The sequence below is a fragment of the Arachis ipaensis genome, chromosome B02 (assembly GCF_000816755.2).
Source record: "Arachis ipaensis cultivar K30076 chromosome B02, Araip1.1, whole genome shotgun sequence".
NCBI classification, from domain to species: Eukaryota; Viridiplantae; Streptophyta; class Magnoliopsida; order Fabales; family Fabaceae; genus Arachis; species Arachis ipaensis.
The window spans coordinates 11,823,226-11,843,296 of NC_029786.2; the positions used below are offsets into that span (position 1 = coordinate 11,823,226).

General features: G+C 35.0%; 3 protein-coding genes and 1 long non-coding RNA gene across 12 annotated transcripts in view; 2 read left to right on the plus strand and 2 right to left on the minus strand.

The window, feature by feature from the left end:
• LOC107624960 overlaps positions 1-7,923 on the plus strand; it is a 10,193-nt gene extending 2,270 nt beyond the window's left edge. For 2 of the 7 annotated variants that reach the window (XR_002357092.1, XR_002357096.1), the window contains 3 exons: positions 6,753-6,821; positions 6,932-7,077; positions 7,344-7,923. This is a non-coding gene — a long non-coding RNA (uncharacterized LOC107624960). Of the gene's footprint in view, positions 1-6,357; positions 6,431-6,632; positions 6,822-6,902; positions 7,078-7,343 lie in introns of all 7 variants that reach the window. The other 5 variants (XR_001617015.2, XR_001617014.2, XR_002357095.1 and 2 more) reach the window with 5 other exon arrangements.
• LOC107626864 (protein FAR1-RELATED SEQUENCE 4-like) lies at positions 11,951-13,386 on the plus strand. The gene is made up of 4 exons (XM_016329754.2): positions 11,951-12,210; positions 12,300-12,368; positions 12,678-12,739; positions 13,345-13,386. Exons 1-4 carry the CDS (start codon positions 11,985-11,987, stop codon positions 13,384-13,386), a joined length of 399 nt encoding a protein of 132 aa, XP_016185240.1. The 5' UTR covers positions 11,951-11,984.
• LOC107628189 lies at positions 13,581-16,294 on the minus strand. Its single transcript, XM_016330972.2, has 11 exons — positions 16,262-16,294; positions 16,116-16,181; positions 15,934-16,032; positions 15,765-15,830; positions 15,197-15,680; positions 15,023-15,109; positions 14,770-14,898; positions 14,545-14,679; positions 14,297-14,409; positions 14,133-14,226; positions 13,581-14,047 (listed from the first exon to the last, which is right to left on the minus strand). Coding segments are annotated over exons 1-11 (1,449 nt in total). The 5' UTR covers positions 16,264-16,294; the 3' UTR covers positions 13,581-13,873.
• Positions 17,082-19,538, minus strand: LOC107628188. 3 transcript variants are annotated; one of them, XR_002357097.1, is made up of 4 exons: positions 19,215-19,538; positions 18,393-18,674; positions 17,791-18,279; positions 17,082-17,719 (listed from the first exon to the last, which is right to left on the minus strand). XR_002357097.1 is itself a non-coding variant. In XM_016330971.2 (3 exons), exons 1-3 carry the CDS (start codon positions 19,399-19,401, stop codon positions 17,873-17,875), a joined length of 876 nt encoding a protein of 291 aa, XP_016186457.1. In that variant the 5' UTR covers positions 19,402-19,538; the 3' UTR covers positions 17,082-17,872. The 3 variants fall into 3 exon arrangements, 2 of the variants coding, with proteins under 2 accessions (XP_016186457.1, XP_020971105.1); XM_016330971.2 differs by having other exon boundaries at positions 17,082-18,279; XM_021115446.1 differs by having other exon boundaries at positions 17,082-18,279; positions 18,393-18,668; positions 19,215-19,532.

Here is a 20,071-nt window from a genome sequence, read left to right on the forward strand (position 1 = left end):
ATATTTACTTATTATTTATTTTTGAATAAATAAATTGTATTATTTTTTATAATTTATTTAAATATTTCGAGTTGGTATATTTAAAGACATGACAGGTACCAGAATATAATTAACTTATTTTATTTAAATATTTGGTACTGCAATAATAAATATTAACAAGCATAGACATAAACATTAGCATCCATATATATCAAATCATCACTAGAACCATCCATAAGATTCACAGTAATAGAGATCATATACATAATAGAGGTTTGTGGAGTTAGAAAGTTAGCAGCCATGTACAATATACATATAAACGTGCTAGTTACTTACGATCTCTTGAATGCGCATCTGGGCTAAATTTCCCGAAGAAAAGGCCAGGTAACATATATAGACAGAAAATGTGCACATTTCGTAAGGCAATCCACGATTACCACAGATGGAATCATGTCCTTGAGACATTCTTGTCAACCCAGAAACAAAACTAAAGCTATACTCTTCTATTTCCATATTAGAATCTCCAAGGGTAAGAGAAGTCTAATGAGTTTTGGTGTTCAACTTTAACTTGCACGTTAAGCATTGTGCTACGTGCTCCTCTATTTCTTTTTTTATTTGTGGCCACCAAAACATCTTTTCGAAGTCTTGGTGCTTCTTAATGATACCGGGATGTATGGCAAAACTCCCTTTATGTGACTTTTCCAAGATTTCCTATTTTAACTTTCAATGGTTTGGTATGCACAATTGATCTCTAAATCTCCACAATCTATTAGTATCAGGAGTATATCCTTCCAGTTTCCTAGTTTTTACCAGCTCTATCATCTTCAAAATTTCTCGGTTTTTGCCTAAGCTTTTCTTATCTTGTCCTTGAAGTTACATGTGGCTCTGAGTTTTCTATAATGTAAAGAGAAAAATAAGAGGAGATGGGGAGTTGGTGAGAAAAATGAAGAAGGTTAAAATAGAGTGTGGATCGAATTTGCTCGATACCATATCATATTGAAGGTCACGAACACCATGAACATGGATCTTGAAATAGACTAAGCTAATTTCGTAGTGATATAATTGATTAGTACTTCTCTTCTATTTTCAATAGAACAAGTTTTGTTATGTATAGTTAGCGGACTAAAAGTATATAAACATTTTCTATTTTTATATTTAATTATTTTAGTCAATAACAATTTTACAATGATGATAGTACTTGTTACTTTTTTTTGACCGAAATATGTAAATAGTATTCTGTAGGAAATTAAAGAACTCGTTTCATACAAATAAACTTGTATATCTCATTAAATGGTTTCTTCTCGGTTTGATTGGAAATGGAAAAAAAAATGACAGATATTATTTCTTTAGCTACAAATCAGAATATAAACAAACCAAGTCATTCGTTCTTCTCTTTTACACGAGTGATAAGAATTTTTATAGAGCTTCATTAAGTTAAAAATAAAACTGTTATTAATTTTTTTTTTCTTTTTCTTGCTTTTTTTTAATGTACATGTATACAGTATGCATTTGTTGTAGGATTCGAAGTAAAGGTAAATCTGGAGGTGAAAAAGAACGGTAAAAATGATTATTACTTTTCAGTCTATAATTTGGTATATAGCATGCTTATGATGTGATTCTAAGAAGGATCCGCATTGAGGGTTGAAATTCAGTTATAGCTTTATATTTCTATTGTGTCGATACCAAACTCAACCAATAACAGGTGGATTAATAATATAGTTTCTTCAACTTTTTTTTTTTCTTAAAAGTATATTGGGATTTAGATATTTTTTTTGTATCTTATAATTATAAAAGTGTCCTGTGTGTTTTAGATGTTGGCGTAATTATAATCTAAGTAAAGGAACTATATAAGAGAAGGCATCTAGGAGAATGTCATGAAATATTTATGTCATTTTGATTCCCCATTAGTTATTATGAGATCCTTTAGGAATTATAAATCTTTCAATCATAAGAATGTCATTTACACGAACACAGCTACACCTAAGGAAAAGCCGCAATACCACAGTATCTTATCGGCTATGGTGCAACTAAAAGGTTTTTCATTTATCTAACTAGTTGGGGCTTGATTTTGGGAAAAAGAGTGACAGTTTTATTAACTTTATCTCTGTTGTGGAAGTTTATGACCTTGCATGTAAGGGAATTGAAAGCGAAATGATTTTTGGCAGTAATCCTTTACCTCCTCCTCATTAATTAAAAAATTAGATGATAATAAATAGTGACTTTGGTGAATTGGCTTTGTTTAGGACTCTCTGGTATTTTGACTTCGATATTTATTGGACACGCAATTTAAATTGTCCGACTTGTAGTATATTTTTTGTTTTTTTTTGTTTTTGTTTGTTATCTTTATGATCAGTTTGCGTTTGGATATACTTTGTAGGATTGATCACGTAGTCTTTTGGCTTTGGTGAGTAGAACTTATAGAAAAAATTATGGAAAATAACCTGTTTCCATGCTTTTTTCCCGATAAGTTCGACTTACCAAAACCAAAACATAGTGAGCATCAGTTCTACAAAGTATATCAAGAGACAAACTAAAAATAACAAACCAAAACAACAAAATAAAAAATATACTAGAAGCCAATTGAGATTGCGTGTCTAAAAAACATTGGAGTCAAATTAATAAAGAGTTCTGACGAAAAAATTGATCAGAGTCATTATTTCTTACCATCTAATTTTCTAATTCTGATTCGAAGGAGGAGATGGATTATGGATTACTGCCGAAGATCATTCGCTTTCTTTAAATCTAGTGTATCTCTCACATGCAAAGCCATAAATTTCCACAATAGAGTTAAAATTAATGAAAGCGGCGACCATTTCCTCCAAAATCAGGCTCCAATTATTCAAATAAGTGAAAAATCTTTTAGGTGAATGGTAGTCAGTCTATAAGATAATATGGTACGAGACTTTTCCTTAGGTATTGCACCGTGTAAATGGTTTTAATATGATTGAAAAATTTATAATCCTTAAAGTGTCTCGTAGTAACTCCCGAAGGATCAAACTGAGGTAAATATTTCATGATATTCTCTTTAGACCCGTCTCTTGTATAGTTACTCCAACGCCCAAAAACGCACATGACACTTCTGTAATGATAAGATACAAAAGAATATTTAAATCTCAATATACTTTTAAAAAAGAAGTTAAAAAATTATATTATTATATCACTTGTTTACTTGTTGAGTTTGGTTTTCCATAGAAGTATGAATCACGTATGCCATAACTGTAAGTCCAATCCTCAATGCATATCTTCTTGTAATGATATAATAAGCGTCCAAGTGCTATATATCAAATTGTGGTTTGAATAGTGATAATCATTTGTACAGTTTTTTTTCATTTCCAAATTTACCTTCAAATCCAGCAGCTAGTGCTTATTGCATGCATGTACCTTTAAAAATACAAGTAGTAAGAAAAAAATAATTAATAACACAATGATTTTATTTTTAACTTAATGATACTACGTATAAATTCTTATCACTCTTGTGAAAAGAGAAGATAAACTCTTACTAGTTTCTTCATATTATAATTTCTAGCTAAAAACTAATATCGATCATATCTGTCGTATTCTTATGCCATTCTGAATTAAACTGAGGGAAAGCCATTTCAGCGATGATACCTATCAAAATCATGAGTCAAATAAAGCAAAATATTCAATGAGTCAATGAGATATACAAGTTTACTTGTATGAAATGAGTTTTTTAAATTTATTATATTTCATTTCATTTCAAAAGGTGACCAGTACTATCATCATTGCAAAATTGTTAATAGTTAAGTATAAAAATGGAGAATGTTTAAATTGAAAAGAGAAGTGAAAAAAAATACTTCGTAACAAGAAAAATCACTAAATAAAGTATATTAAAAGTATGTGATAAAATATAATAGAAGCATTTTAAATTTTTGAACCACTTATGATAAGTTAAAAGTATTTAGGAGTTTAGTTGTATGTACTAATAGTCAGCTAGCTTTCTCCTGTATGTTTGGTCCCTAAAGCTAAACTATATATAACAAATATTGCTCTATTGTAAATAAAAAAGAAGCAATAATTATAATATCACTATGAAATCATCTGTTTCATTTTCAGCTTAGTTTATTTCAAGATCCATGTGACCTTCAATATGGTATTAAGAGCAAATTATCTCTTTACATTTTGTTCATCATGACCACCGTCTCAAATCTCACAAACAAGAATTAATCGATTCCTATTCCTGATCAACTCAAAGAGAAACTCTTTTCTTCTTTGGCGGCAAATTGCCCTTCTTACTATCCTCTCTAGGGCTGCTCTCTAGGGCTGCACATGGATCGGATAATATCCGCATATCCGCGGTAATTATCCGCATCCGATCCGAATTTTGCGGATATTATGCGATTCGCAGAGCCATCGGAACGGATCGAATCCGTACTATGGTAGGATCGGATTGCGGATTTGGCAGTGATATCCGCGGATCCGATCCGCAAATCCGCATATCTGCACATCACATATAAATAGCATAGTTTAAGAGTGTAAAACCCTAATGTGATATGAATTTTAGCGAGTTATTTTATGAATTTTATAATATTTTGTTTTTAATTTTTTATGTTGTACTTCAACTTAGAATAATTAAACTTAAATCTTGTGTTATTATTTTATTTTTGTTATTTAAGAGAACTATTATTGAAAATATTTTACGAGTAAATAGGCTTAAACAGATAAAAAATGAATTTTCTGAATATTTTTTTGTAAAGACAACAAACAGAATCTCAAAATAATTTTTTTTTTTTAATTTATGCGGATATACCCAATATCCGATCCGATCCGGTGAATGCAGTGCGGATCGGATAAAATTTTAGGCTATATCCGATCCGATCCGTGTGCAACCCTAGTCCTCTCTCGGAATCTTGGAGATCAACTTGATTCGAAGAAGGGACCACCTCTATTTGACACTGATGCAAACAAAGCTGCAGCTAAAGAATGTGCAACCTATGTAACATGGATTTAGCAAGACTATGCAATTCAGACATGGTTATTTCTTCAATGGACATTTCTTTCCAGAATTGTATGGTTGGTTGCAACTGTGCTCATCAAATCTAGGAGTGCCTCAACACACATTTTGCTACACACACTAAGTCTAGAATCAAGTAATTGAAAACTCGATCAAATGATTATAGAGTACCTTCTTGAAATCAAGAAAATAATTGACCTTCTTGCTGTAGTTAGCTCTCCTCTCACCATGGATGAACTTGTGGATGCTATCTTGGATGGGATTAATTCAGATTACAAAGTGTTTCGTATTTTTGTTCCTGATCGCAAAGAGCCTTGGACCATTGCTGAACTCGAAACCTTCCTTACGACTTAGGAAGAGTGCATGATCAACCTGAACTTCCCTGGTCCAAGCCAACCTCACGCAAGCTCAACATTCAACTCAACCATCCGAATCTTTCTTGGCAAACAAAAATCGCATCAGATGCCTATTATGTAGTCGTCTTGGGCATTCGGCATGGCAGTGCTACTTTCGTTTTCATCTGTCATTCAATAATCCATCATCAACTTCGTAGAAGCAATCACCTACTCCACCGTTTGCTATTGTTGTTAATATTTATTGTTGCAGTACCATACATTTAAATAGTTGAAATATTTAAGTAAATTACAAAACAAAATAATACAATTCATTTATTCAAAAACAAATAAAAATTAAATGCACAACAATATTATTCGAAAACACAATAATTTATGAAAATATAATTAAAAGACGGTTTCAAACAAAACTCCTTATTTAAATAGACTATATCGTATATTCAAGATTGATTTTGAGTTATTTGCATTACAATTCCTCTTACATTTGCCATCAAGGATCTGCTGTTTAATTTTTTTTAAATTATTTAAAATTTTTTTAAAATTTTCGACATAGTCTCCCCTACTATACGAACATTCTAAAGTTCTCAAATTTCAAACACATCAGCCTATTTTCACATTAGGCAACACATTATATAATATAAGGAGAGATCATACAATTTGTAATTACCATCTTTAATCATAATAGCGTTAATTAACTTATTTCCCACATCAAATACGAAGCAAACACACACAAATTTCGCAACAGACAAATTGAAAGGATCTCTATGTCCCTAAACAGAATCATTTCACCTCTCTCATCTCACAACTCTATATACGTGTTCAAATCTCTATCTAAAATACGCAATCTATTTTGCAATTTATAAATGGTTTTCATTTTACTTAATTTGTCAATTTCAATTAATATTCAATAGTACTAAAAGTCAATTAATTAAAAATAAATACCAACTTATATAGGCAAGATAATGTTCTGGTTCCTCCAAAGACAGCAAAAACTGTCCCGTTCTAATAGTAGCTTCCAGAAATCTGCAATTTATCACAAACAATGAATACTAGTGAGTGTGTTGCTTAGGGTTGTGCTTTGCAATGTGCAATTCTTAGTCCAACTTTTTAAGTACGAGAGTTTCAGGTAATATTTCTTTCTTTCTACTTTCTCTATTCTCACTCCAGAGGCACTCATGTAAACAATTTGTTGTGGAAATTTATGTTATTCTCTGAAGTGCTTACTCACGGTAAAACTCTGGATGCCATTTCGGGATCATGAGTTTTATCTTCTTATTCTTCTTTTGTAAAAAGGAACGTTTTTAATTATTTTTGCCATGTCTCTGCAGTAAACTGTTCTGACACCAAGACTAAGTTTCCATTTTCCTTCCGGTATGACATTGTCTTCTTAGGTTGAACTGTATAGGTCAATAAAAGTTTTCCTTTTGCAATTTCCCTTTCATGGAAAGGTTCTGGACCAGATGCACAGCTAAGTATTGGATCAGATAATCATCAAAGTCTCTATTGATTCAGCAACTGTAAGTGTAAAAGCTTTAGTGATTTATTTTTCTCGTTTGACATGACTTCAGAGAGCATCTGCTCCTGTGATCTAATAAAAGTTTTCATTTTGCAATTTCCCCAAGGTCAGGAAGAAGTTGACGTTCCGGTTTCCGAAGAATCAGCTGCAGAAAACACCAAGATGGGATACCGATGTGAACATATTTTTCTATTCAACAATCTGAGAAAGCATCATACATGATAGTTTTGCAGATATGACCTCATCATTGAATATATGTGTGTGATTCTTTTTTTTTTTTTTGGGTGTTATTTCCATCTATTCACATAATACTGTGTTGAAATCAACCTGCATGAAGTTGCTTCAGCTTAAAGTGAATCTTACACCTTATATTGATAATTTGCTATACCATCATGCATATTTAATCTTGTATGCATATTATTTGCTCTCCTTAATAGGTTTTGTGCTTCAGTATAAGTTGTCTAGCATGGTCAAGTCGGCATTTATAATTTGGCTTAGTGCGCCTTGAATGTTGTTGGTTCAGGCTCCGAAGAAAAAGGCTAAGAAAGCGAATATTCTTGTAGATCAAGTGGATCTCCAGAAAGCTGTAGAGAAGGAGTTTGAAATGGCTTTGCAAGATCGCGGGATGGAAGAAACAAAAGACTTGAAAAATTGATGTTTATGAAATGCGGGTCAAAAGTGTAATTTGGCAAAAATTGAAGGTTTAGGATTTAATTTGTCAAAAGTTTAGGGTTCAAATTGTAATTTGTCAAAAGTTGAGGGGTCAAATATAATTTATTAAAAGTTGAGGGGTTGAGGAGTCAAAGGTGTAATTTGTCAAAAGTTAAGGGATCTGTTGAATTTGAAGTACTAAAATATTGCAAAGATGATAACTAAAACATTGTGAAGATGATAACTAAAACATTATTGTGTTATTAGCAAATTGTTTGTGATTTGGTCTGTTTAGTGTGCAAAAAAAAAAATTAAATTAGAACTGACCCAAAAAGCAATGACACAAGCCGAATAGCATTCAGCCCACACTCACAGTTATAGCCCAAGACATACTTGTTAGTTTCACAAGTATTTTAAATCAGAAACAAAAACAAGCCTTCAGCCAAATAAAAGAAAAAAAGCAATTGACCAAGAACATAAACAAATCCAAAACGGTACTCCATATCCAAACTCTTTCTTTTAGTGCTAACTAAAGAAATTGAATTTCATTTCACTTAAATCAATTCACTTTATCGAAACCAAAATTCTAGTCTTTCTTCTTTTTTCTTTTACATCACAATACTTAAATGAAAAAAGAAAAAGAAAATTCCGAAGTTAGGACAACATTAAAGAGCAAAAAAAAAAATTTTCAATTTCAAGTAAAAAGAGAATATCAAAGAAGCTATAATAGAAAGATAAAATCAAATCAAAAGGACAAATCACAAAAAAATTTTTAAAATTGTGCTTCATCAAGGAATGTTGAAAAAATACTGTGTTACAAACACCGATCTAAAAAAATGAAGAAAGTAAAGACAATGGTACTCTGCTGTGTATCGACGCTCAAAATTCAAATTTGGAGGCAAAGTAAGAAAGCACGGCTCAAATTCAAGAGGCGAGATGAAAAAAGTTGAAAGAGAAGGTTGAAGGTATGGTGCTTCTATCCTCTCTCTCTTCTGTCACATCGCTATTGTGTCTGATTTTTGGGAGAAAAAAGCCAAGAAGTGCTGAAGTAAGATTTCATGCCCTCGAAACTTCACTTCTCTATTAAAAGGATGAACGGCCAAGGATTGAAGCAAGGAATGAGAGCACAATGTTTGAGTTCCCATAACTCAATGAACTGTTTATTTTTTTTCTTTATGATTTTCATTGAGTATCTCATTTTCTCAATTTAGTCTTTCTGTGTTTCAATGGTAAAAGATAAAATGATGAGGTTTGTAAGAAAAAATCATTGAGTGAAAAAAGGCAGAAAGTTAGAGTTGAAGAAAAAACCAAGTTTATTTCAAAAATTATTTGTATGTATTTCTATTTTGTTGTCATGATTCTAAGGAGATTCTCTTACAAGTTGGGTTAGCACTTTGTTGTTGAACTTAGTCAAGTCTAATTTAGGTTAGAAACTAGATTTGTCTCATATAGGATTGGTTAGAATCCTAGAAAAAATCGGTGAATATAATTTTGTTAAAAGATAGTGAAACTCTATCACTATTGTGATGGAGACTGGATGTAGGCTACATTGCACTGAGTAGCTGAACCAAGATACATATGTGTGTCTTTATCCTTTTTCTTCTCTGTTTCTAGTTCTACATTATAGGAGACAAAACTAAAATATCTCCTGATTCTACTATTCAGCAACACTTCTTCATAACACACCTTGCACGTATCTCTATTTGGGCTCCTATTGCGTTAAGAGACAAAATCATAGTCTCTCCTATTTTTTACTCAAAGTATCTCAACTGAACTCAAAGTTAAAAGTAAAATAAAAATGAGGTCAAGATTCAACCCCTATTCTCTTAACTACTGATAACCATCAATTGGTATTAAACCTTAAAGTTTGGGCACTCCTTCTTCATGTGTCCTTTCTTTTTGTAAAAGAAACACAGTACACTTTCTTTCTTCATAAGATGGGATGTACTACCTTTTCTTTTCTTCTTATGAGCTTATTTTTTATCATCCTCATTTGTTACCAACAGTGCACTTTCACCAAGTTTTGGAACTAGCCTTCCTTCCTCTTTTACACACATCACGAATAATTCATTAATAGACCACTTTTTCTTTTGTGTGTTATAAGAAATCTTAAATGGTTCGTATTGGACAGGAAGAAAATTTAGAATAAGATGCACAAAAAATGAGTCAAAGATCTCAACCTCATGATGTGCTCACGCACACCCGTTATGTCGATAAGTCTTATGGGTGACAATTTGTGCCATTCATATGCTTGCAAGTGCCTTACTAAAAGACTCAAACTATTCATTAATAGCCTTCATGTAATCCTTGACATTGGAATTGAACCACGAATACTAGCTAAGATACGAGACTTAATGAATATCATAGCTAAACGGTTAGATTTCTCCCACCGTTCATATAATGCTACTTCGACTCGAGTATTAGCATTAGTGGTGCCGGAGGCTCTTCCCTATAAAGAGTATAATCAAGGTCTGCATATTCTAACTGAAAGAGAACTTTATCTTTCCACTCCTTATAGTTGTCACCACTTAAAAAATAAACTTCATATACAGTTTCAGTATCATTACTACTGAAAATAATAAATCATGATAACATTACTCCACTTTACATAGACACATCAAAATAAACGGAAAAGCTCTGCATACAAGCCATTAGGGCTTGTATGCTTTACAAGTTTATTAAACAATAAATTTAAAATACGCGCTCCTCCACGTACGTTGATTACACGCGCTATATAATATGCCGCGTATATCTAACTTCCAAATTTAAAATATTTGTTTCCTTCTTCGTTTTCGTTATTTTGAGATTTGGTTGTTCTTCTTCTCACGCGTCTTCCCTCATTCTTCTCCATCGATCTTTTCCTCTTCTTTTCTCACTGGTATGTTCTTCGTTTACGTTATCTTTTTCTCTCTCTGCAACTCGAGCTTCGTTTTCTCTTTTGATTTGTTGTTTTCTGAAATCAAAGTTCGAACTCGTTTTGAAGATAATGGATCCTTCAAGCTCAGATTTTGTGCTGAATCCAGGCGATGTGGATTATGAATTTGAATCTAACGAAGTTCCTGAGGTTTGATTTACAGTAATTTGTATAGCATTGTGTAGTTTAAAAATTGCTGAACATTGTTTAATTACCTGGAATTTATAGCAGACGCTCGGGTGTAGATCAATTCTTCTTTGGGTGTATTTTAGCTATAAGTGTGGGTGTATATACACTTTACTGGTTTTTTGTTATTTTTAATTGAGTTGTTGTTGTTCAGGTGTATTATATCAGACATGATTGGGTGTGTTTTTAGTTTTTGATATGGTGTATTCTGCAGCCTGTGTATTGACAGTTTATGGCTTTAAAGGTCATTCTGTAGTTGAGTTGTTTCGGTTCGGGTGTATCATATTAGACATGATTGGGTGTATTTGTATCATATCTATGGGTGTATTCACAGTTCTGACACGGTGTATTGTGCAGCCTCTCTCGGTTGTTGATGACGAGCTTGTTCCGAAGGTTGGAATGACCTTTACGACCCTTGAAGATGCCGGAAAATTTTACAGGAACTACGCCAAGGCTGCAGGTTTCTCTACAAGAGTTCGGTGCACAAATAGGAAGGGAAACGAGATTAAGAATCAACTGATTACATGTAGCAGAGAGGGAAAATGGAAATCTAAAATATCTCCAACCGAGAAGACCAATCCGACAGCCGGTTTAAACTGTCCTGCAAGAATTTATATACACACATTGAAGGATGTCGGTGCTTGGATCATTTCAAAGGTTGTGCTGGATCATTCACACCCCTGCTGTCCAAGCAAAGCAGAGATGCTCAAACAGCACAGGGAACTAAGCATGTCCATTCGTCGTACGATAGAGAATAACGACGAGGCCGGTATCAGACCAAGCAAAACCTACCAATCATTTGTTGCGGCTGCCGGGGGTCACCGCGAGTTAAATTTTATCGAAAAGGACGTGAGGAATTACATTACCAGGGAAGTGCGGAATGTTTCCGAACAAGAAGATGCAAAGGAATTCGGGAAATATTTCTTAAGAATGAAAGAGAAGAATCCGAATTTCTTTTTTGAGCTCGAACTCGAGGAGGATCAATCGATTAAGCTGGCTTTTTGGGCCGACGCAAGAAGCAGAGCCGCCTTTGAGTATTTCGGAGACGTCATTTCATTCGACACCACCTACAATACAAACAGGTAACAAAATGTCCCTGTTTATGATGCTAAATTAATTTATTTTTACGAATCCGCAGCAGAGGTGTATATTGGCCGTTTCATTGGGTGTATTCGAAGCATTTGTTGGGGTGTACCTAATGATTTTGCATTCTGGACCATGATAATTCGTTTCAGGTATAATTTGGTCTGTGGTTCTTTTGTCGGGGTGAATCACCACGGTCAGTCAACACTTCTCGGATGCTCTTTGATGAAGAACGAAGAAATTGATTCATTCAAATGGTTATTTCAATGCTGGCTTCGTTGCATGGGAGGAAACGCTCCGAAAGGTTTTCTCACTGATTAGTGCGCATCAATGAAAAGGGCTCTAGAGGCCTGTATGCCAACAACAGTTCACCGCTGGTGTATTTGGCACATCATGAAGAAGATTCCAAGCAAATTAAACGGGTACAAGGGACATGCCGATATCGAACAACAAATGAGCCATGTTGTTTGGAACTCTCACAGCAAAGACTTATTCGATAGGAATTGGAACGATTTTCTGGTGAATTTTGGTCTTGCGGACAACAAGTGGCTTTCAGGTAATGTGTTTTTAAAATCTGCAGCAGAGGTGTAAATTGTACGATCTCTCGGGTGTATTTTACTGTGTGTGTTTGGGTGTATTATGCAGATCTGTACGAAGACCGTCACATATGGGTTCCTATCTATCTGGACCACCACTTCTGGGCAGGGATGAGAAGCACACAAAGGAGCGAGAGCATGCATTCATTTTTTAACAAGTACATCACCCGGAACAGCTCGCTCATTCAGTTCGTCAAACAGTACGATAATTGCCTCGGAAGCAGGGAGCAAGCAGAGAGAGAATCAGATGCTGCAGATTTTCATACGGTCATACCGTGTGCAACCAAATCCTCCATCGAAGCTCAGTTTCAAGATGCGTACACTCACGCAAAGTTTAGGGAAGTCCAAGCCCAATTCAGAGGAAAGGCGAATTGCATCACCAGATTAAAGAATTCCGCTCTAGGCTATTCAGTATACGAAGTCGCAGAACAAGTTTCCAGCTCAATATTCGACAAGTTCGCGGTTACCTATGACTCAGTTGCAGCCGAGGTAAAATGCCAATGCTTATTATTCGAGTCGAGAGGGATACTGTGCCGTCACGCACTAAGCGTGTTAAGCTTCGAACAAGTAAGCCAAGTGTCCCCTAGATACATACTGGAACGATGGAGCAAGAAGGTAAAGAGGCAACACACACACATCAAGAGCAGCCACGACGAGCCACTAATGGAGCCAAGAAGCAAGAGGTTCGACCAATTGGTTTTTCGTTCGCAAAATATTTGCGAATTTGCCTCCGAATCGGAGGAGCTGACTGCAATTCTGCACAGTGCGTACGATAACGTCATGGCCGAGATGGAAGCACTAAAAGGCAAAAGAAAGGGGACATCTTCTTTATCCCACGAAGACGCCAACTTGGAATCCGTTAACGAGCTTCAAAGCCCGCCAAGGATTCGAACAAGAGGACGTCCAAAAAACAGGCTAGGTTCAAAGCTGGAGAAACAGATTGCAAATGCCACAAAGAAGAAGAAGACGAAAGTTTTAAGCGAGGTAAATGTAATGTTCTTTAAATTTGTGGCGATTGAGTTTATTTTTCTAGTTAATAGTTTAGCTAATGCGTGAGTGTTATATTCAGATAAACCTGTTTGATGCTGCATCAGTGGCGCATTCAAGTTGCAGCCAATATCAGGGACAAGTTATAAATTATCAGTTCAGGGTACCAGCAGCAGGGGATAACGCTTTGGGTGTATAGTTATAAAGAGTATGGGTGTAAAATCACTGTTACTTTTGGGTGTATTTTTGTTAATTGACAATTTACATATAGACACATATATAGATACATATAGAACAAAAGCTGTAAAAATTCACAGGTTATGGGCGTATATTTCAGTTGATGTTTTTTTTTCATATTTTAGTACATGTAATTCATTCATTTTGAATACAGCACAGACAATTTGGTGTATATTTTATTCAACCTCGGGTGTATTATTAGACTTGCTTTGGGTGTAACAGTTTATAATATGCGTATGCCTTGATTTTTTGCTTTATGTTTTACCACCTGTAATACAGTTTTTGAATACATCACAGACAGTTTACCAGCACAGATAGTTTAACTATGGGAAAAAATATACATGGAATAGAAGTTGTTGATAAATGGCAAATATTTACATCATTTGTTCAATTTACAAACTACCCAGTTTCTATATCAGCAGAATTAATCTGACAAAACGGACTCAATAATACAGAGGATGGCTTCGACAGCCTTATAGCACTACTCTCTCTAATTGCCCGATCTCTCTGTGTATTCATCTCACTGAATAGTATCCGGGAAGCATACTCCACTCTATAGTGGTCCACCTCCTCCTACAATTAAAAAGTATGTTATGTTTAAACAGAAATATTAATTCAGTAAAGTAATACAGAGTTATATAGTTCTAAAGACAGTTACCTGTGTCCAATTATCCCATTCATACTTCCCTTTTTTAATGTTTTCCGGCTCTATTAACTCAAGCCACTTCATTACGTAGATAGCGCAGTCATAGCTGAAAACGAAGAAAATAAATTACAAATCTCATTTAGGAAAGTTTAATGTTCAGAGTCACAAATTTATACCTTGTTTTTTGGCCTGAAATTTTAACATATGAGGCTTTAATTTCCTTCTCCTTCTCGCCTTTCTCGAGAGGTTTCCCGCCGGCATATGTTATCAATCTTGAAAATACATATCCCTTAAATACCAAAACAAATCAGTAATACACCCGAATGAATGGACAAGATACACCCAACTGAATATGGAATATACACCCAACTCAACCTTCAAAATAGACCTATCTATTAAAGTAAAGAAGACAGAGGCAACTTACAGTGAATTTATTAATGTCCTTTCTCTCATCGCTTGGAGCTTTTTTGTGTAGCGGGTCAAGTATTTGACATTTCCGCTTTGTTGTATTTATCAGCCATAACCACCAATGTCCCGAGTGGCAAACAGGAGCAAAAATCTGAAGGATTGCCACATTTCAACAGTCTGTTATTTTATTTGGCATATAAGTGAATAAGCGTACTAACAAATTTACGAAACGAAAACTTACATATGGATGCGAACTTAATTTTTTTCTATCTATGAATTCAATGAAACTCGGGTAGGCTTCCACCCTGAATTCTTTGTTCGTTTTCGGGGATATGAATTCCCCCCTTGGGTGATCCGAAAGTGCCATGCTCTGCAAGAATTGCGATACAAGAAATGAAAAACCGAAAATACACAACATACACCCAAATCAAAGCACAAAATACACCCAAATCAAAGCATAAAATACACCCAAAGTTCATAGAAGTAACACTTACCACAATATCAGGGGGGAGACAGTATATTTGTTCCTGAAACCTCTTTTCATTTTTCTGGTTTAGGATGAGGCAGATGGCAGATACAATCTAGAAATATATGCCGAAATCAATTTTACATTAATAAACGTCGCAGTTGACTTTGGTGTAAAAACATTAATGTTAGTCTAAAATTACCTGAGATTCTATATCACTTTTTGCCTGGAGGGATGCAAGGTGCATTCTGATCAAAATGTATTCTCCTTGGCCAATCAGAGTGCACATCTCCTCATACTCGTTAGTATTGCCACCTGCGTCTTCCTTCAGTCTCGTCCCCCAGATGTAGCACTTTTGTTTCATATCATCCGGAATTTGATTTATTCCCCCAGGAGTTTCAAACTTTGCAGAACTTTCTCCCCCAGTCTCCCTCTGAATTTGTGGACTTTCGTCTTTTCCCTTTGACGCACTGCTTGCTAACTTTTGGACCAAACTGTCCAATTGTTCTAGCATAGTTGCAGTTTCTGGAGATTTTTCCCTTTCTGTCTCCTGCGTCGACGCCCCCTCCTGGCTTGAATCTGTCAATCCGAGGCTGAATGATGGCATCCCCGGATCTGTTTTAGGAACATAGGTTGCTGTCCGTGCCATCATCAACAGGGCAGCAGCGTCCTCTGCGTCTGGATGACTGCATCATTATGTATAAGAATAAGAGTAAGAATAAGAATATACGGACGATAAGCAAAGATTGATTCTAGTCTAATGAACTTACATTTTTGTTGGAGCTGGGGGAAGCTTGGGTGTTGTTTCTTGAAGTTGTTTGGGGGTTTCAGGAGTGCTGCACAGTTACACAAAATTAATCAGGAAGAATATACACCCAAACTGTTATCAAATATACACCCAAACTCTAAATAAATATACACCCAATATTATTTTCTTACGTTTCTCTAGCCCCTTCAATCTGTAGCATAGGGGTTGGTTCGGAATCTGCGTCAGTGGTTGTTTGCTGGGATGCCGGCACAAAAAACTGGATCGGGACTCTAAACAAGAATAAAAATGAAAGGTTAACAACGTATTTGAAAATAATAAGGTTATAAGGTTGAAATATTCTTGGAAAACTCACATTGCAAGCGCTTCCGACGGCGTTTGTTCCCTAACAACCATCATATTGGAATCATTCGGAGTCAACCTAAAATACACCCAAAGAAGGTCAAAAAAGACACCCGAACAATTCAAAAAGAAGATGGGCTTTGTTTTTTGAGAACTTACATAATTGCAGTTTTTGCTTTTTTTTTCTGCCTTTTTTTTCTTGAATAAAATAATAAAGGGCTTTTTTTTCTAAAAAAAATATATACAGAATTAGAAGTAGAAGTTATTAGAAGAACAAAAGTAACGGTTATTTGAAAGAGAAATTACATGCTCTGAGACGGCTGGTTTACACTACTCTGTTCTGTGCGTGCTTGAGAGGAAGGATCATCACTTCCCAAGTTCACAGCCGGTAGTCTAAACAGATTTCATGTTATTCAACCGAAATATACATCCAACTTAGTAAACAAGATACACCCAACTTGATCCACAAAATACACCCAAATTGTTTCACAGAATACATCCAAATCATGATAACAAGATTTTATTAAATAATAAAGCTTCTTACGTTTCAGAGGACACATAGCGACCTTCTGTCGATCGCAGGTCAGCTTGGTTGTCCCTGCGAAACAAGATACAGTTATTAGCAAACAAAAGACACCAAAATCTCAAATACACAGCCCAGCAAGACATACCCCTCTGCAGCAGATTTATGAACGTTTTCCCCTAGCCATTCATCAAGTTCGTCACTCGATATTTCATATCTCTCACTACATTCATAAAATAAGACGTTAACAAAAATAATTATGATGATAGACCGTAGTATAGCTTACGAGGTACTGTACCCGTCAAAGTATTGATCTTCTTCAGGAGGTGAATCCTCCACAACAACTTTTTTCTTTTTTTGTGGTGTTCTGGGTGGAAAAAAAAAACAGTACCAATCAGAAATAAAAAATTAATTTTATCACAGAATTTTATCCAAAGAATTGCTTACTTTTTTGGAGTTATTTTTGTTTTTTTCTTTTTCTTCTCCTTCTTCCCAGGTGATGATTCTTCGCTCCTATAAGTCAATAAAAGACACTTCAGTTAATACACAAAATCTTTATAAAGAAGCCAAAAGAAAGGAGTAATAATTTCAGGACATTACTCATCACTTGGTTCAGATTCAGATTCTGAGTCAGAATCTGACTCCTCTTGCCTCTGCTTTCTTTTTCTTGAGTCCATTCTGGAAGGCAAACAATTGTCATTTAGAACATACTAAAAATACACCCAAATGAATTCACGAGATACACCCAACTAAATATACAATATACACCCAACGCAGCAAACGAAACACACCCTGCTTAATAAGCTACATACACCCAACGTGGACAAACAAAATACACCCAAACCGAAAAAGAAATTACACCCAAGTATGGTACTTACTTTTTCCCCTTTTTGCCGGGGTGTTTTCTTCCCGAATCCTCTGAGTCTTCTTGAGCCTCAGACTCAGAGGTAGAAGTGTCACTGTCAGTAGTTTCTGTGTCCGAAGACGATGTTGGGCTCGCCTTCCTTTTTTTTGTTTTTTTTTATTTCTTATTTTTTTTCTTTTTTTTCTTTTTTTCTCATTTTTTCTCTTGTCTCTGCCAACTTCACAATCCCCTGAAACATGAGATATTTTAGTTAGCACCATTCGGGTAAATAAAATACACCAACTTATTATGATTACTCACCAAAATTTCCTCTCTCTCTGCATTCATTCTTTCCACCAACTGCTCCTTAGTCCAGTTAGCAATCCATGGCTTTGGTGGTCTTTCAACACTGTTCTTGCCTTTGTTTTTTGAAAGATGAAAGTAGATTATCATCAGGGCGAAGAGGCAGCCATTGATTGCCTTCTTCTTCTTCTCTTGATAGTCTGTTATGCCCTTGATCATGAAGGTCAAAACATGCCCCCCAGTTTCTCTCCTCTATGCCGTCCATCTTAAAAATTGGGACCAGGTGCACGGGCGATATTTTGTTTATCGTCGTTGGCAAAAGGAACGCCATCTGTATGTAGAGGATGAATATCCTCTTGAACATCAGGCGTTCCTCTTCGTTGCCAACGCCGATTTCCATCATTTCATCGGTAAGACTTTTGAGGGTCTTACCCTGGAATCTTCTATAAATTATTTTGTCATCATCAGAAAGTTTCTTATAGTCAACTTTCTCAGGAAATAGATCTCCTACAAAAAGGAAGACAACAAAGCATCCAAGTCGGTTCAAATACACCCAAGCATCAGGTTAATATACACCCAAGCAACAACTTAATATTCATCTATAATTTTGAGCTAATTACCTGTTGCATTGATGCCAAGCGCATCACCTATTTTTTTTGGGGTTATTTGGAAAGAACCATATCCTGTCTTCAGTTTGTTCTCCCCAAGTTTGAAGTTGTTTGCCAGCTCCCTTAAGAGTTGGTGATCCACCCTCAGTGGTGGGATGTGCATCAACCCACCGAATCCAAGATCCCTCACAATCGCCTTCTTCTCCTCAGTCATGTTTCTGAACTTATCATTCAGGAGATGTGTGGCACATTTAAGGTCTTTAGTTTGGTTTCTTGCTGCCATTTTCTCTGAAACTAAAAATACACCCAAAGATATCAGTAATATACACCCATATATATATGACTCAGATACACCCATTGATAACAAAAAGATACATCCATTGATAACAGTAAGATACACGCATATATATGAGTCAGATACACCCAAAGATATTCGCAAGATACACCCATTGATAACAGTGAGATAAACCCATAGATATTATTCAGATACACCCAAAGATGTCAAACAAGATACACCCATTGATTACAGTGAGATACACCCATAGATATTATTCAGATACATCCATATAGATATCAGTCAGATATCACTCAACCATGCTTCAATATCAAGCCACATTACAAGGTTAAGCAGTTTACACCCCCGAATCTACGGAATAAACCCCCAAAAATCAACAAAAATAGCAGGAGAACTTAGAATAACAATGTAGAACGACGTAGAACTTAGAAGAACGATGTATAACTTAGAACAGTGTAACAAAGAAGCAAGAGTAATAGTAAACCCTAGAAGAACGACGTAGAAGAAAAGTAAAATATACAGTATTTTAATGGACTTACGTTGAGTATTCTTGGTTTGTTTTTTCTTCAGATTCTTCACAGAGAGGTTGATGGTGTTTTGATGCAGTTTTCGAACTACGATTTCTATATTTTGAAACTTGATTTTCGCTCGAAAATGAGAGGGTTTCGTTGTTTTGAAAGCGCCTTGAGAAATGGAAGAAGTGGAAGAAGTGGAAGAGTCTGCCATACGTAACCGTTCGAATGTTGAGCGCGTGATTTTGACGCGCCATCTTATCTCTCTTCATGCGCGTGATTTCTGTTTGGGCTGGGCCAACTTGTTTGCTTGTAGGCTTGTATGTGTAGCAGGCCCGCAAAATAAATATGAATCATAATGTCATTAAAATCTACTTGCGAACAAAGACTTTAACACAAATAATATTCATTATATTGACTAAAGTGTTAAAATTAAAAAATAAAATATTATTTCTTAATACCTGTGGGTTAATTAAGAACTAAAATATTTTCTATTTCAACTTAATTATATGTGAATAATATAATAAATTTTTATGGATAAAATTAATCAAAACAATTGCACAGTAATTAAATTTTAAAATAGTAAGGCAGAGGTAATTTTTGTTTTTACGTACCTCTAGCTATTACCAATAATTCCTAATCCAAATTTGGAACTTTTAATTCTTGAACCATCAAATTAGGATGGAACCAGTGTCTGATATGATGATTATAATTGAGACCCAAATTATATCCTTTGTGAACAATCATATTTTCTCTATCAAAAAACTAACTAACCGTCAATATAGTTAACTAATAAAATTTTTAAATAATTATAATATCATCCAGACTAATTTTTGTATTAACAAACTAGACCAAAAAAAATTCTAACACATTTTAGATATAAT